Source organism: Austrofundulus limnaeus, unplaced genomic scaffold (assembly GCF_001266775.1).
Source record: "Austrofundulus limnaeus strain Quisiro unplaced genomic scaffold, Austrofundulus_limnaeus-1.0 Scaffold22, whole genome shotgun sequence".
NCBI classification, from domain to species: domain Eukaryota; kingdom Metazoa; phylum Chordata; class Actinopteri; order Cyprinodontiformes; family Rivulidae; genus Austrofundulus; species Austrofundulus limnaeus.
Genome location: NW_013952424.1, coordinates 720,463 through 734,355, shown reverse-complemented (window position 1 = coordinate 734,355; position 13,893 = coordinate 720,463). Strand labels below are relative to the sequence as shown.

Here is a 13,893-nt window from a genome sequence, read left to right as displayed (position 1 = left end):
TTGTGAAATAGGACGTCTAACTATGAGCACAACAAAAAGTGTCCAGCAACCTTGGTCTGGTAATGAACTAAAATGCATTTATTTATTATTCATGTGAACAGGCACCACAAGTGTTGTTAAAGAAGGTGATTTGCATCCACAAGTTGTGAAATTATTTGAAAAACAAAAGAAAACAACTTTGAGCAAAACCTTTGAGAAACTGCTGGTGTCTTCTCAGCAGGCCGTGCACTGTGAATATCAGAAAAGAAAGAAACAGCTCCTTAAATATTTAAAAGAAAATAACTACATCACATCATGAACTTTAAACCCTTTGCATGGTCAAATAGACACATTATTCTTCACAGCAGAGAGGTTTTCATTAAACACTGACTGTGTGTCTTTCTGTGTGGTGTTTCCATTTTCTCTTCATGACTTCACTGAAATTATTAAAATAATCTGCCTTCCGAGGTTAATTAGGGCTCTAATGTGATTTTAGGAGTACATGTGAGCATGTGTGTWTATATCGTGAAGCTCTGTTTTGGTCTTGTGATCGTGAGGTCCAGTCTATGGCTCAGTACCTCCACTTTCTTGCAAACCTAAATTTGAAATTAAATGTCATTTATAAATTTAGTCGTTTTCATAGATCTCAGAAAAATGTAATTAACCCACAGAAACTGATGCAGAAAATGAAAAAAAAAAGTTGTGCAAATAACAGAAAATATTTTTATTTTTCATCGAATCGACCCACAAATAAACTTGTTTTTAGAATTCACACAACACGGTGACGTTTCCGTATCACAGTCTGCTTTTTTATGCTTTGTCAGCTTACCAAAGTGATAATAACACTTACTCACACACTTTGTCTTACCGAAATAAACAAAATATTAAACATTTCATGTGAACTTCAAGTTATCATTGTGCTAAACTCGTCACATAAAGCTGACATGACAGACATAAATATCGTGTCATTTTTTTTTTGTGGGTGATCCAATAAAAATGTTTCACATTATCCTGTAATCCAGACCCTGCAGAAGCATTGCCCCTTCCTGATGGGCCCCATTGAGAGCCTGAGAGACTTCATCTCTCCCGAAGCTGACATCCAGGTAAACACAGCTGTTATACATAGAACTGCACTCCAGATAGGTCACTGTGTGTTGATGTTCCACTGAAGAATAAAAGTGCACCGATCCAAGTGTGCCGTTCATTTAATTTCRAACATCTTGTTCGGAACTTAAATGAAGTAAGCTGAAAATAATATGATGCAAAGTGCAAAACGTGAAAAAAAAATTTGAGTTTGAGATCCTTGGGACGAACAAGATCTTTTTAAGCTCCTCTGTACCCACCAAACTGAATTCCTAATCTCCCTCCGGAGCAATCTGTGTGACTRTGACTCATGAACTCTCCATCCCCTTACTTACGTCTGGCCTCTGAGTGAGGCATGACAGCCGTGCCACAGCCTGGGCCAGGATAACCCCAAAGACGTCAGCAGCCCTCTCATGCCTCCGTGAGAGGGAGACTGATTAGGGCTGCAGCTTTTGCTCTTTGAACCACATCAGTGAACCACATTCTGCTCAGACAGTCCAATCATGAACACAACCAGAGAAAGGGCAAGATCAAAAGTTCTGTGTAGAGACAAAGACCCCGAAGTGATTTAGTGGTACTCTTTTTTACACTTAGTWTCCCTTTTTCCTGCCATAAGAAAGTAAATTAAACATTGCACTTGAAACAATAAGGCAAAAGGGTGGACCATAACATAAACACAGAAACTAAATAGGTTCTTATCGGTTTAATCAGAGGATAATTTGTACAAAATACTTCCTGTGAGCATTTTGCATTTTCAGTTCCACTGGGACTTCGAAKCTCATATTGTAGCCCAGATTTTCTTAATTATTTATGATCCTGCAGGTGACCCTGACCATTTTTGAGCTGGCTTCTGCAGCAGGGCTAAAATGTGATATCGATCCTGACCTTGTAGCAGCTATTGGCAACATGAAGACAGGTAACACTTGGACTATTTGTGGCCCTCGAAAAACAAAACATGCAGACCGTGCAGTATCGAAGAGAAAATGTGTTTTGACACTAATTATCCCATGAACAACCCTGCAGATAACACATCGGTGGAAGAGGAGTTCAAGCTCTCTCGTTTGCTGCTCGTCTACATCGCCGTGTCGCTGCCGTCCCTGGCTCTGGATGCGAACTCCTACTACAGCCGAGAGCATGGAGGTGCATAATCTGTCGCTCATTTCAGCTACAGACTCCGCTTGACAGTAATTACTCTCCAGACAGCTCCCAACTAAACTCTAATCAGTTGTTCCTCCAGCCATTATTWACCAGCTGCTGATAGTGTGTATAAAAAGGCACTCCGCCCTGAAACACTAGCATCATACTTTCCAGTCTGACATGGTCCGAAAGCAAAGCATGTTGGCTAATAAGAAACACGTTTAGGTTGCGAGACTCTTGTTTACAGATAACTCTGGCTGACGTGCATCAATACGGYTACTTTTGGCACATGGCCCCGCTGACCCTCACAGCTTTGGCTTTGAGCCTAGACCGAAACATTAAGAGCAGCAAATGGCCAAGATTTTTATCAGCGCACAAAGTGGCATTTGTCTCTGATTTATTTTCATTTGCCTGTATTTTCCATTGACATATTTGAAACAAATTAACGCTGTGAGCCTGAGGAAATATGCCCAGCATGCTTCCTCTTGAGTGTTACACATCATTAAGTAAATTTCTCCAATTGCCCCGGCCACAAAAACATCCTCTCTGCTGCTTGAACACATGCTTTTCCACAGTAATTTCCAGTGAATTAAAAAAATAATTAAATAAATCCTACTTTTTTATATATATATTTATTTTCAGGTCACAAGAACAACATCCACTGTTTAGCTGCAGCCATCAACCAGCTGGCTGCTGCCATGTTYACCATTCAGAACCAGAATATAGAGCAGCAGCTTAAAGAGTTTCTCCTGGTGAGTAGAGCAAACACTTTCTTACAGAAAATAGATTAACATTTGTAAAAATGAGACAAAATGGAGTTTGTTATGACAGAAATATTTTTTACCAACAAAAAACTATTTTATGCAACTGCCTGCCTTAAAACTGATCCAGGTAAAAGACCTTTAAAGGGATCCACGATTAGTTGTAACATTAAATTTWATTTGATAAACATTTATTTTAACTGTAAAATAAAGACTGTAAAAATACTGTAGGCTGTTAAGTTTTGTAAAATTTTAAAAATATATTTTAACATGGACGGAGCCATTTTATTTACACGCAAAGCATTCTGGGTAACTGATGACATCAACTAGGTCATCGGTGTGAGGCTGCTAGCGAGCTATATCCACCCTGAAGGTTAATCTTGGACAATATCTGATGATCGACTCTTTTAAATGAAACCAGAGAGCGTTGACAGAGAGGAGAAGGTAGAAATGACTCAGCCTGTAACTGAAAATATGGATGGAGGACAACAGAGCTGCTTCATGGAAGAAGAACCTCAGCTTAACCTGTTAGCCTTTGTGCCAGCCCTCACACTATATTGCCTTATATGTATTAGCTCAGCTCTAGCACGACAAACAAGCTAAACTGAGGTCCTCCATCCATATTCTCAGCTGCAGCTGAGTCATTTTTGTGTTCCCCTCTCTGTCATGTGGATGGAGGACCAGTGACGAGAGGAGAATGTGTAGCACTGAGCTAATACATATACAGTATATGGTGATAACATCGGGGCTTACTCTAAAGCTAACAGGCTAAGCTGAGGTTCTTCTTCCATGAAGCAGCTCTGTTGTCCTCCATCTATATTTTCAGTTCCAGGCTGAGTCATTTCTACCTTCTCCTCTCTGTCAACGCTCTCTGGTTTCATTTAAAAGAGTCAATCATCAGATATTGTCCAAGATTAACCTTCAGGGTGGATATAGCTCGCTAGCAGCCTCGTGCCAATGACCTAGTTGACATCATCATTTACCCAGAATGCTTTGCATGTAAATAAAATGGCCCCATCCGTGTAATATATTTTTAAACTTTTAATTTAAAAGTGATAAAAACTGAACATTCTATAGTATTTTTATAGTCTTTATTTTACAGTTAAAGTATATGTTTATCATATAAAGTCTAATGTTACAACTAATCGGGGATGCCTTTAAGAGGAGAACATGACTCAATGGTTCAGAAATTCAAACCAGAAATTCAAACGAACCTTTAAGTGTGTCAAGAGACGAACGGTGGCCAAAGTTGAAATAATTTCTCAGGACACTGCCAACCTTCTGGCCCAGTCGAGGTCACAACCAGCATCATGAAAGCATTCCTCTCGTTTGATTTGTCTTGTTTTAACTTCATATCATTCCACAGCTGGCCTCCTCCACCCTGCTTCAGCTGGGCCAGAGTGCCGAAAGAGGAGAGGTCAAAAACCGAGAGTCCATCTACCTGCTCCTACACATGGTAGGCTTACCAGTATAACCAAAATAATTCACCTTGCAGGTACATGCAGTTTTGTGCAGGTTATTGTTTGACTTATGAACTGTTTCTGAACAACCCAGGGAATCTCATGTTTAATTAATAGTAAATTCATAAGGGAATTTTAAGTTTATAAAATTGGTTCCAACATTTTAATGTAAATGTCATTTAGGTACATATTTGAGTCAGAAGATGTATTTGTACATGTAACCAGACCATAGCTTCAATCTTAATGCTTTTCCACAGTCATCCAGAAGAAATGTTTTCTCATCATAGTGCAACGAGCCTGATTGAAGCTCACGTTGCTCTGATTAAATAAAAATAAATGTGCTTYGTATCAAGTCACTTCATTTTCTACTGTCCCAGTGGTAAATAAAACAAAACAAAAATCCAGACCAAATTTGCATTTCCTGCATTTTGTTATTTAAAATATGCTACAGTCTCTTTGCTTTAAATATTTGCATTATAGATGCAAATACACTGTTTTACAGAATTTAAACTATTAATCAATTCTGAGAACAGCAWATGTAAATGATTTATGCTCTTTTGATACTGATTTATTCAGATTGTGGAGGAGTCTCCTTTCCTGAGCCAAGACATGCTGGAGAGCTGCTTCCCGTACGTTCTCCTCCGAAACGCCTACAGGGAGGTGCACAAGGTCTTTGTTGTCACTATGGGCTGAGGACTTTTCTAAAATAAAAAAAATAACAAATAAAAAATAAACTGTGTGTCACTGAACTAAAAGAAATGTTATTGCACGTTTTGTTTTCATTTCAATTCATCTTTGTATTCACACCAGTCTCCCCACAGGCTAATAATGGACTTGGGTCATTTGATGTGTTATTTCCTGGGAGTAATAATGTTTTACTTATAATGGATTTTCATCAGCTGTGGTGTTACTAATGTTGTCAAACTCATTTCAATCAGCAGCAAAGATAAATTGTTTCATTTTGTATTATTWGCACCCGCAGGGCTGGGATTTAAAGAAAACACATTTTGGTAAAATATGTATAAAAAATAAATCTTCACTTTTGATGTGAACTCAACATGTCCTCCCTGTCATTTTCACATTAATCCTCCACCGTTCCTTTCCTCTTCTCTGCAGGAAAGAAAATCTTGTCATTGTTTCATGCACAATTTAGATGAAGCACTCTAGTTCTGGAGAAGCAAAAGTGCTTGTTGCTAATTTTAGGCAACCTTTTTTGCGATTATCTTTAGCAACCAGCTCTATTTTTTTTCTTTCTTTTTTATGTAATTTTTTTTCTTTCTCTGCTGTCTCCTCCCCTCCCATTCAGCCAGCGCTGCAGCTGCTGAGTATGCACTCAGTTGCCACACTGGAGATGCATACATCCATCTCTGCGGAGCCTGTGTGTGTGTGTGCGTGCAGGTTCAGTGTTTCTATGTCTCAGCCTGATCCTCCACTGGAAGGCTCAAGAGGTTGAATTCCCACTGCAGGGAACATTGACACGAAGGCAGACGAGCCTGTACGAAAAAAACAAATGCAGCCCGTTACAAAATTACAACGCAAAACCACAAGCAGAGTTGCCACAGCGCTGAGCGACTGCTTGTGGTAGAGATTTGAAAAATATGGTTGAAGTAACTGAGCACACTAAAAATCAAGACCTTGTGAAACATTTAAGAGCGATTTCCCATCAAAACACACGCAGACCCATCTTTCATGTTTGCACATCTTCTTGTTTTTGTACCCAGGGAGTGGTGTCGTTTCAGCGGGGAGGTTTGCTCGTTTATGTTTCATCATTCCTCCCATCAAACACTTGAAAGCCTTGCAAGCTGCCCCTTTATGAGASCCCTAATGCCCCCTTTTTTTCAATTCTTGTTCTTTTGAGGATTTGAAGGAATTTTTACCCTTTCCACCCTAAACGGTCTCATTGTTAGTCTGGTTTTAGGCGGGTATTTATGCAGGAAACACATAATTTTAATCAAATTATAAACATTTGTTTGATTCAGATTTATTAGTGAAAAGAACGAAGTATATTTTAACTAAAGTATAAAATAAGAGTTAAGTAAAGGCAGAACAATTCATTTAGCTGGTACAAATGWTCTTTTAGAACCTCAACGTTTGTTGGCACCACTGAAAAAAACACTTAATTCTTAGAAATTTATACAAGCCTGAGGTTTGAAGTCTGTGCGGCCAAGTCTTGGGATTAAAATTATGTTTTATAATCCATAAATCAGTCTTTTGCAATTTAACTCCAGTAAATCCTGGTCAGCTTGCAATATACTCCTTTTGTCCAAACAGCAGAAAAAAAGTCTAGAAAGAAATTGAAATAGAACAAGAAACTGGTCGTCCAGTGAATGAGGTCAGCTGACCACGTTCTAGCTTTAAATGTTTCTGAATTTAGACATGACCGACTGAAGCAGCTTACTGATGCAGAAGCAAAAAGATTCATAAAGGAATTATTTGACAGAAGCAGAAAAATATATATTTTTTGTACCTTTTGCACATTTAAGCTTTGCATGCGATTGAACTCAGCTTCTCCTCTCCTGCTCCGAGACCCAGAGGGACTGCTAATGATGGAAACTCTGGTCCCAGTATACAGACTCTCTGCTGATGGTGTTGGTGACACAGAGCCTCTTCTGTTGAGTTGTTATGCACTAAGCACACTCACACTCATGCACACCTTCACACATACACAAATACACAGAGGAGGGCTGTGTGTGAGTGTTAAAAGCATTGAAAAACATCATCAACATGCACACATAACTCACACGTTGAATTTACATGAAAACACAAAGGCATAAACTCGCTTTATTTTTTCTCTGCAACACCGACTGACACAAACACACACATGCACACGATCCGGATCGGTGCTGCAGACAGGGAGCCATGACGCCAACRTGTAAGATACACAGAAGAGCTGATAGAAATCTGAGTCTTGTGACATGGGCAACCACCCTGGAACGGTAAGACATTGTTTTTATTACTCTGCATTGAATACGTGAAATCCAATTTAATCGTACAGAATCTGAGAAAGATCACATTTGTTACGACAGGGTACATTTTGTTATTTTGGATTTTATATTTCAGATGCTAAGATGGCAACTGTTTGATTATTTCCGCACTCATGCATTGCAATGCTTGTGATTAGCTGTGGCGGCCATCTTGAGTTGGGTTGGCCCCAAAAGTTAATCAGTTGTAGATGTACAACCAATAAATCATTTCTGAGCRTTTCATTAAACTTTGTGTTCGGGGATTTATGCAAACATGCACACAAAACATTTTTTTCCTCTTTTATTATTTTTATACTTGATTCAGAAGAGTAAAAATGAGTTTCTGCCCCCCCCCCCCCAAAAAAAAAAAAAAAGAAAACCCTCTCGCATTTAGTTCATGCAGGGACACAACATTTAGTTTAGGATTTATGGTGGCCATAAAGTCAGTTTTTTCCTCCAGAAGTGTGAGGTCAAATGGTGATTGGCTCWGGGCAGTGTGTGGTCAAACAGAGTGTGTGGTTAACATCAGTGGACGGAGAGTGAAATGATAAATGATGAGAAAAATAATCCCAACTTTAGAGTGTAAAACAAAAGGTTGAWAACCCCATAAAGCAACGGCACTCCTGAATTATTTTGTTGTGCTTAACTGTAGGTTTGTTGATGTTTGTTTTCCCCCTCCATRTTGGATTTATTCCCCGAATCGACACAAGGTGGAGAATCAGATGTTGCAATGTTGATTCGCGTCATTTTTACATTACGTTGTGCCATGTCAAAGATCATGGGAGCATGAGAGTCAGTGTGACCCTCCAGGCACAGAAGGAGATGGACAGCAGGCAGGGGTTTTCCCAAGCCACGCAGTTGCATGACTCTCACAACTCTCTATAAATAAAGACTGGCAAAAGATGTAGCATCTAGAGCTGTAAACGTGTTCAACAGCAACTTTTGCCGTGTCCACTGATCTTCTGCTTTCCTGTGATGTCCTTTTATGGGGCCTCCTGGTACCAAAACATCCTTTTTTAGCCATGCGTCCTCTTCTCACTTCTCTCCAAAGAGTTGTGGGATTTTTCATTCGTGTGACAATCAAAGAAGATCTGTGGACTTTGTTGTTGACGAGGTTGTTGTGGATAGCTTTTGAGGGCGACTTTTGTTTGTATATTTTTGGTTTCGGTGCCTCTGGTGGGTTTCAGTGAAAGCCTCCCTGTGTAGTTCTCTGATTTGTGGCTGTGGTGGAAAACTCTCATTTGGGATTTGGAAACTCATGGCTTGAAAGCCTTGCAGTCAACACTTCATCCGCCAGTGAGGTCAACTCTCTCACACTTCATACAACGACTGTATACAGACACACAAACACTCACAGAAAAAGAAGGAGAAAAAAAAAAAGGCTGCAGCTCTGTCTCACTTTCACACACACACATGTGTTTGTGCACACTCTGACACAGTTTGGGTCTCAGTAACCAATCAGAGAGAAGTGGAGTAAGTCCCTCCAGAAGTGGGTGGGAGAGTTGCTGAAAGTGTCTCAGGACACATAAAGTTTGCGTTGGTGGTTTGGAGAASTTTTCAGCTTACTACTGCTCTGAAATATATGTATATATTTTCTTTTTCATCATCTTACTTTTCTTTTTAAACTGAACTCTGGGGTCCATCCGAGCACAGCTTGAGTGTGGGATGGCTGAACTGGTGCGAATCCGCAAGAAAAAGCTGCAGATACCAATCTCTAGGTAAGATGTAGGGTTGGATTACATTTAGTTGAACACACTTTAATCCTCTTCGTGACTGCATTCATAAAACTGAAGGATTTTATTTATTTATTTGTATTAAGCTGCTACCTTTTTAGGGGGTTTTCTAGCTCTTTATAAGTGGAAATATGTGACTCAAAAATACACAGCCGATGGTTTCATAGATAACCATCAAAGTATAGAACAAGAAAAAAAATGCCACCATAGTAAAATATTGTTGACGCCTTGCTGAAAATTGCTGTAGATTTGCAAAACAACCTTTCCTCTTGTCACTGCCAGTTCTAGCTCAAACACTTGCACATGCTTTTTTGCTCTGGGAGGGAAACTTGTTGCAGAGGTGGAGGGTCATGTGGTTTTGTTTTCGTTAACACACTGATGTGTCAGGGTATGCAGGCGCCACAACTTTACTACGAATTTCCTCGGTTTACTTAAAACTATAGTCGGCARGTTTTAGGAGATTGCAAAATCTAAACCTTTTGCTTTGATGTGAGATTTGATTTGAACTGAAGGAAATCTTTTTTTTTTTTTTTGCACAAGATTGAGAAAAAGGAACCATTTGCTGACTAAGCTGAAATCTTTTTGTCTTTTTTAATGTGGAGCAGATAAGTATTTAGAACAGATGACACTACGCAGAGTAGAAATTCAACAACATTTGTGCCAAAGGAAGGTTTGTTTTATTTTTGTGTAAACAAAGTTTCACGAGTGCTGCACGACAAGTGATGTAAATATCCTGTCGGACGCCTTTTAATTAAAACAAACAAAAAAATGACTCCTTTATCATAAAAGCTTACTTGGCGTTGAAAGTGAGCCATGRCATTCAGTGGTTTGCTATTTTTATGACTCAACAGCTTTTGAAAGCATTCGCCAGTGTGATAAACACTTGGAAAAGCTGTGACCATCTCATCTCCGGGAGTTGGCTCCGTGCATTTGGCCTTGTGCAGTTTGAGCACAATATGGGTTGTTTATCAAAATAATTTAGAACAAAAAAGAATTCATATGTGGCCCAAAGGTATTATTATATCAAAAATAATTGCTTTTGAACAGGCAGAAAAAAACAATTGAATCAAACTGGAGAGATCCCAGTTCTCAGAAAGGAGGCTGTTCATCATGGCCGACTTGGACGAACTCCTGAGATAAATAACATCAGCTCACAGGAGGTGGCTCTGATACCGCAACCATTTGCTTTTTATTAAACTACAGGAGATAAACTTTTTTTTCCTATTCGTTCTCTGTCATAACCAGATTAAATGTTTCAACATCAAGTAAGAGCAACATGTTCTCAAAGCACTGAAGAGGCATGTTTTTTTTATTGAGTGAGTTTTGACCAAATCTGGTTTACATAACGTCCCAAACATGGAAAGTTTTTTTTTCCTCTCACGGAGAATCTGGCACTAGCAAAGCATATCGCCACTGGCAGTCTTTGGACTTGTTGGCATTTAAACAATTCCCAAATGAATAATTTCTCCTCATGGGGATTTTTCTTTAAACCTGTTGTTAATGTTGCGCTTATCGAATTGTGTTTCACTCATCTCAGGACAGAGATGACTGTTGTAGATCTACGACAAAATGTCTTCATGTTCAAAAAGCAGAGGACAGGACAAAGATAGCAAAAAAATGGTTCATTTTTCTGCTTTTGAATGATGTGCTCTTTTGTTATTTTKTYACAAATTGACATATTTTGGTTAAGACACAGTCTTAAAAATGGATTTTCTTTTTTAAGGCTCAGGAGCATGTTGAAGCAGCTTGAGGAGAAGGATGTTGATTTTGAGGAAATCAAAAAGAATTTGGATTTTACAGCATCGTTGCTGGAGGCAGTTTACCTCGATGGCACACGGTAAGATAATGACACTATAATACGTAATATTGCTTATCTTTTTACGACTGATAAACTCAGCTCAGTGAGAGTAAAAATGTTCTTGCAGAGAACTAAATGGAATTAATCAATCTTATTTTTAATAACTTTTGCTTACTCTCMTTTTTGTTGGCACAAAGTGCACAAACAGTTCACTACTTAGGCCTCCCACAGATCATAAAAGAATGAAAACCTTCAAAAATGCATTGCAACATTAAATTTGGCATTATGAGTTTTTTATCAACACTGTCAACATCCAGTTCAAAACTAGAAACAGCAGCTGAACAAACAATTCATTGTAAAGCTTTGATACAAACGTTTTTGCTCAATTTTCTGACTTTTCCTTCATCTGAAAAACGGCTTTAAATAAACCTATAATTTTCAAAGTGTACTCCAGCGGATAAAATCATGAAAGTGGGACCAGGTGCCAAAATGGGTACAAAGCAGGCTGAAGTAGGTATGATATAATCAGAGTTGAACACCAACATAACGTGCCCAGGCAAGAATACAGCTTTGGAAGCTGATTTTTTTTTAATTGCCTGCTCAAACGTAACCACATGGCATCTGATTGGTTTTTGCAAATATTCAGTTTAGTGAGACTGCATCAAGAAACTCACAATTTTTGTCTTTTTGCAATCACAATTTTGAGTTCCCAACAGTGACACAAGCAGTCGTACCACGAGGAGATACTATCTTCACCTGATGAGCCTGTTACTTTATTTTTAAACAGAAACCACAATCACATCAAGGCTAACCTTAGCCCAATGAGTGTGTGGGAAATAAAAGGTCATTTTACAGAGTTGAAGTCATCTTAACCACAGTGTTCTGCATTAGCTCTGCCTTTCAGCTGAGTTTGCTATRTGCACCTTTTTTACATTCACATGCAGTGCATTCAAACTCCAAGGGAAGCATAGCATGTTGCATATTTCACATTTGTAACAGAGATGATCACAGGTTTCCTTTTTAGAGTAAAATAACACCTGGGTTGGTATTGCCATTACTTGAACTTGAACCTCCAGAGCTTCGCAGTTTAGCGTGGGAGAAAACCTCAAAACTGAACAACAGTTGGTCAGAAGCCATCTGCATCACCTGCAGAAAGTATCAGGCTTCATAAAAAAAGCAGCAAATATTAGAAAGGAGTGGCTGAATGGTTAGTGTGCAAGAAAAATGTGTTGCTRTGCTTGAAGTTTGAAATTCCACAGTTGTATTTGTAATTCAATACAATCACTTTTATGTAAAAGTCTAAGCCTAATAGTCATAAATTATACCAATACTTTACAAGTCCACGTTCCCCCCACAGCCAGTGTCTGGAGTCTGAAGATGATCTTCACCAGCTGCAGTCAGACGGGGTGCCGTCAGAGGTCACAGAYTGGCTTGCGTCCACCTTCACACAGAGGATCCGGAGGCCTGTCCGCCGCTCTGATGAGAAGCCCAAGTTTCGCAGCATTGTGCACGCAGTGCAAGCTGGGATTTTCGTGGAGAGGTATGAAAACAACTAAACCAAACATCGCTTATTTGTGAGGTACACTTTATTTATTTTGTAACAATTCCTTGTATATAAATGCTTTTATGTATTTTTATTACAGAAAACAGTTAGACCAGGCTGTGAGGCATTAGCTTTCCTCCGTCCTTAAAACATCCTTCCAGAATAGACAGACTTTAGAGACTTTGTGTAAACAGCTCCTGAGTCTGCTCCTGAGCCYACTGCACAGTGTCAACACCTGAACTTTGTCTGAACTCAACAGAAACGCTGCATTTTTCTTTTTCCTCCCCAGGATGTTCAAGAGGGCCTACAGCGTGTCGATGCCAGACCAACCTGCAATGGTCGTAAACTGCCTCAGGGTAAGTCTCCCCCCTCCCCACTGATCATAAATCCCTCAGTGTGTTGTGTGTTTGCTCAGTAAATCATGAAACACACTTTCATCACTAAAACTGTCCTTTTTCTGTCTTTGGTCGCAGGATGTGGATCGTTGGAGCTTTGACGTGTTTGCTCTGAACTCTGCCAGCTCTGATCACGCGCTACAAACGCTCTTCTTTGAGCTGATCACCCGATATGAACTCAACAGCCGTTTTAAGGTTTTTTAGTTGTAGATTTTTTTTTCTTTGTATCTAGTTTCCTTTCAGCACAGTTGTGTTGTTTTGCTCTACGCAAATTGTGTTTTGGACTGAACATCCCACTGTAACATAATCATTCTCTTGTGGATTCTGGGTTCATGGGAAATGTGTGCTGTAACTCTCAGACATAATGAGGTGTTCAGATTGTTTTCACTTTGCGGGATTTGAAAGCGCACCGTTGGATTTTCCACATGAATATCCTCTGCAAATCACATGCATCATTTCAAAGACCGTCCTAACCTTGTTACCTTATTCAGGTTGTTTCATTGTTGCAACAAATCTTATTGCATGTGTAATGATTTCCTCAGATCCCTATCTCATGCATGACTGAATTCCTGTCTGCGCTGGAGAGAGGGTACCGCAAACACAACAACCCCTAYCACAACCATCTCCATGCTGCTGATGTGACTCAGACTCTGCACTGCCTGCTGCTGCGCTCTGGACTTGTGGTACAACACACTCACCTGAATAACGTTCTTATTGACCTGTAAAACTTTGCAAGTTTAATGTGGTTTAGCTCTCTTGCTGTCACCAAGTCCTATGAAATAACAAACACAATCACTTTTTCTATATAGATTAGCAGTGGTGGGCAGCACTAATCTAAATAAATATTAGTTGCACTAACCCTAAAACACTAACTCAAATATTTAGAGATTTTAGAAAAGCTCATTCTAAAGCACTAATATAATCCAGTTGACACATAAAACATTCTTCAGAGTCAATAAGAGAAAATGGGCCACATGCAAGAACATGTTCGTATTCTTATCCTAAATTTCTCTTACTTTTGTTCGTACAAAGGGTTCGTAC

General features: G+C 39.3%; 2 protein-coding genes across 2 annotated transcripts in view; both read left to right on the top strand.

Annotated features, from left to right (window-relative positions):
- Positions 1-5,472, top strand: part of nckap1l (NCK associated protein 1 like) — a gene marked incomplete in the record, with an annotated part of 20,139 nt that extends 14,667 nt beyond the window's left edge. The window contains 6 exon segments of the mRNA XM_014004126.1: positions 1,002-1,082; positions 1,885-1,978; positions 2,086-2,202; positions 2,842-2,951; positions 4,327-4,416; positions 4,997-5,472. Of these exon segments, the coding sequence (XP_013859580.1) occupies positions 1,002-1,082; positions 1,885-1,978; positions 2,086-2,202; positions 2,842-2,951; positions 4,327-4,416; positions 4,997-5,113 (609 nt within the window).
- A 1,748-nt stretch (positions 5,473-7,220) lies between these two features.
- Positions 7,221-13,893, top strand: part of LOC106514724 (calcium/calmodulin-dependent 3',5'-cyclic nucleotide phosphodiesterase 1B) — a gene marked incomplete in the record, with an annotated part of 14,037 nt that continues 7,364 nt past the window's right edge. The window contains 7 exon segments of the mRNA XM_014004124.1: positions 7,221-7,356; positions 9,037-9,101; positions 10,840-10,953; positions 12,272-12,454; positions 12,747-12,813; positions 12,931-13,047; positions 13,395-13,535. Coding sequence (XP_013859578.1) covers positions 7,336-7,356; positions 9,037-9,101; positions 10,840-10,953; positions 12,272-12,454; positions 12,747-12,813; positions 12,931-13,047; positions 13,395-13,535 — 708 coding nt within the window.